At 60.8% G+C, this 528-nt stretch overlaps 1 protein-coding gene across 1 annotated transcript in view; it reads left to right on the top strand.

Moving 5' to 3' along the window:
* Positions 1-4: 4 nt before the first annotated feature.
* Positions 5-528, top strand: part of PATL1 (protein associated with topoisomerase II homolog 1 (yeast)) — a gene marked incomplete at its 5' end in the record, with an annotated part of 4,076 nt that continues 3,552 nt past the window's right edge. The window contains one exon of the mRNA XM_008946691.1: positions 5-154. Within this exon, the coding sequence (XP_008944939.1) occupies positions 5-154 (150 nt within the window). The remainder of the gene's footprint in view (positions 155-528) is intronic.

Genomic DNA, 528 nt, shown 5'->3' with positions numbered 1-528 from the left:
GGTGGGGGACCGAGGGGGCCCCCGGGGGGGCCAGCAGGAACGTAAGGACCCCTACGCCAACCTCATGCTGCAGAGGGAGAAGGATTGGGTGTCCAAAATCCAGATGATGCAGCTGCAGAGCACCGACCCTTACCTGGATGATTATTACTACCAGGTACCAGAGAGGGAGGTGTCGACCCTGGTGCCCACGGGGCGTTGGCACCCTCCTGGGGTCCTCCCGTGGCAGCCTCTGTGCCCAAGGGGATGGGGGAGCTGGGGGAAGCGTTTTCTAGGTTCAGGTTTGGAGGAGGAAGGTTGGTGGGAGGAGGAAGGGAAGGGAAGAATTGTATTCCTGGGGTTTTTTTTGGTGGGGAGATGTTGGGGCACGCTGGAAGGATGGATTTGGGGTGCCTGAGGTAACGGGAGAGCAGTTGCTGTGTCAGAGAAGCACGGGATGGGGGGAGAATAAAACACCCAGGCAGTGGAGCTGGGGAAGGATCTAGAGGCCAAGCGCGGGGAGGAGAAGCTGAGGGAACATGGGGCGGCGGG

This window comes from Merops nubicus, unplaced genomic scaffold (genome assembly GCF_000691845.1).
Source record: "Merops nubicus isolate BGI_N331 unplaced genomic scaffold, ASM69184v1 scaffold48188, whole genome shotgun sequence".
Taxonomy (NCBI): Eukaryota; Metazoa; Chordata; class Aves; order Coraciiformes; family Meropidae; genus Merops; species Merops nubicus.
Note: the sequence above shows the minus strand (reverse complement) of the source record. Positions and strands in the feature narration are given on the sequence as shown.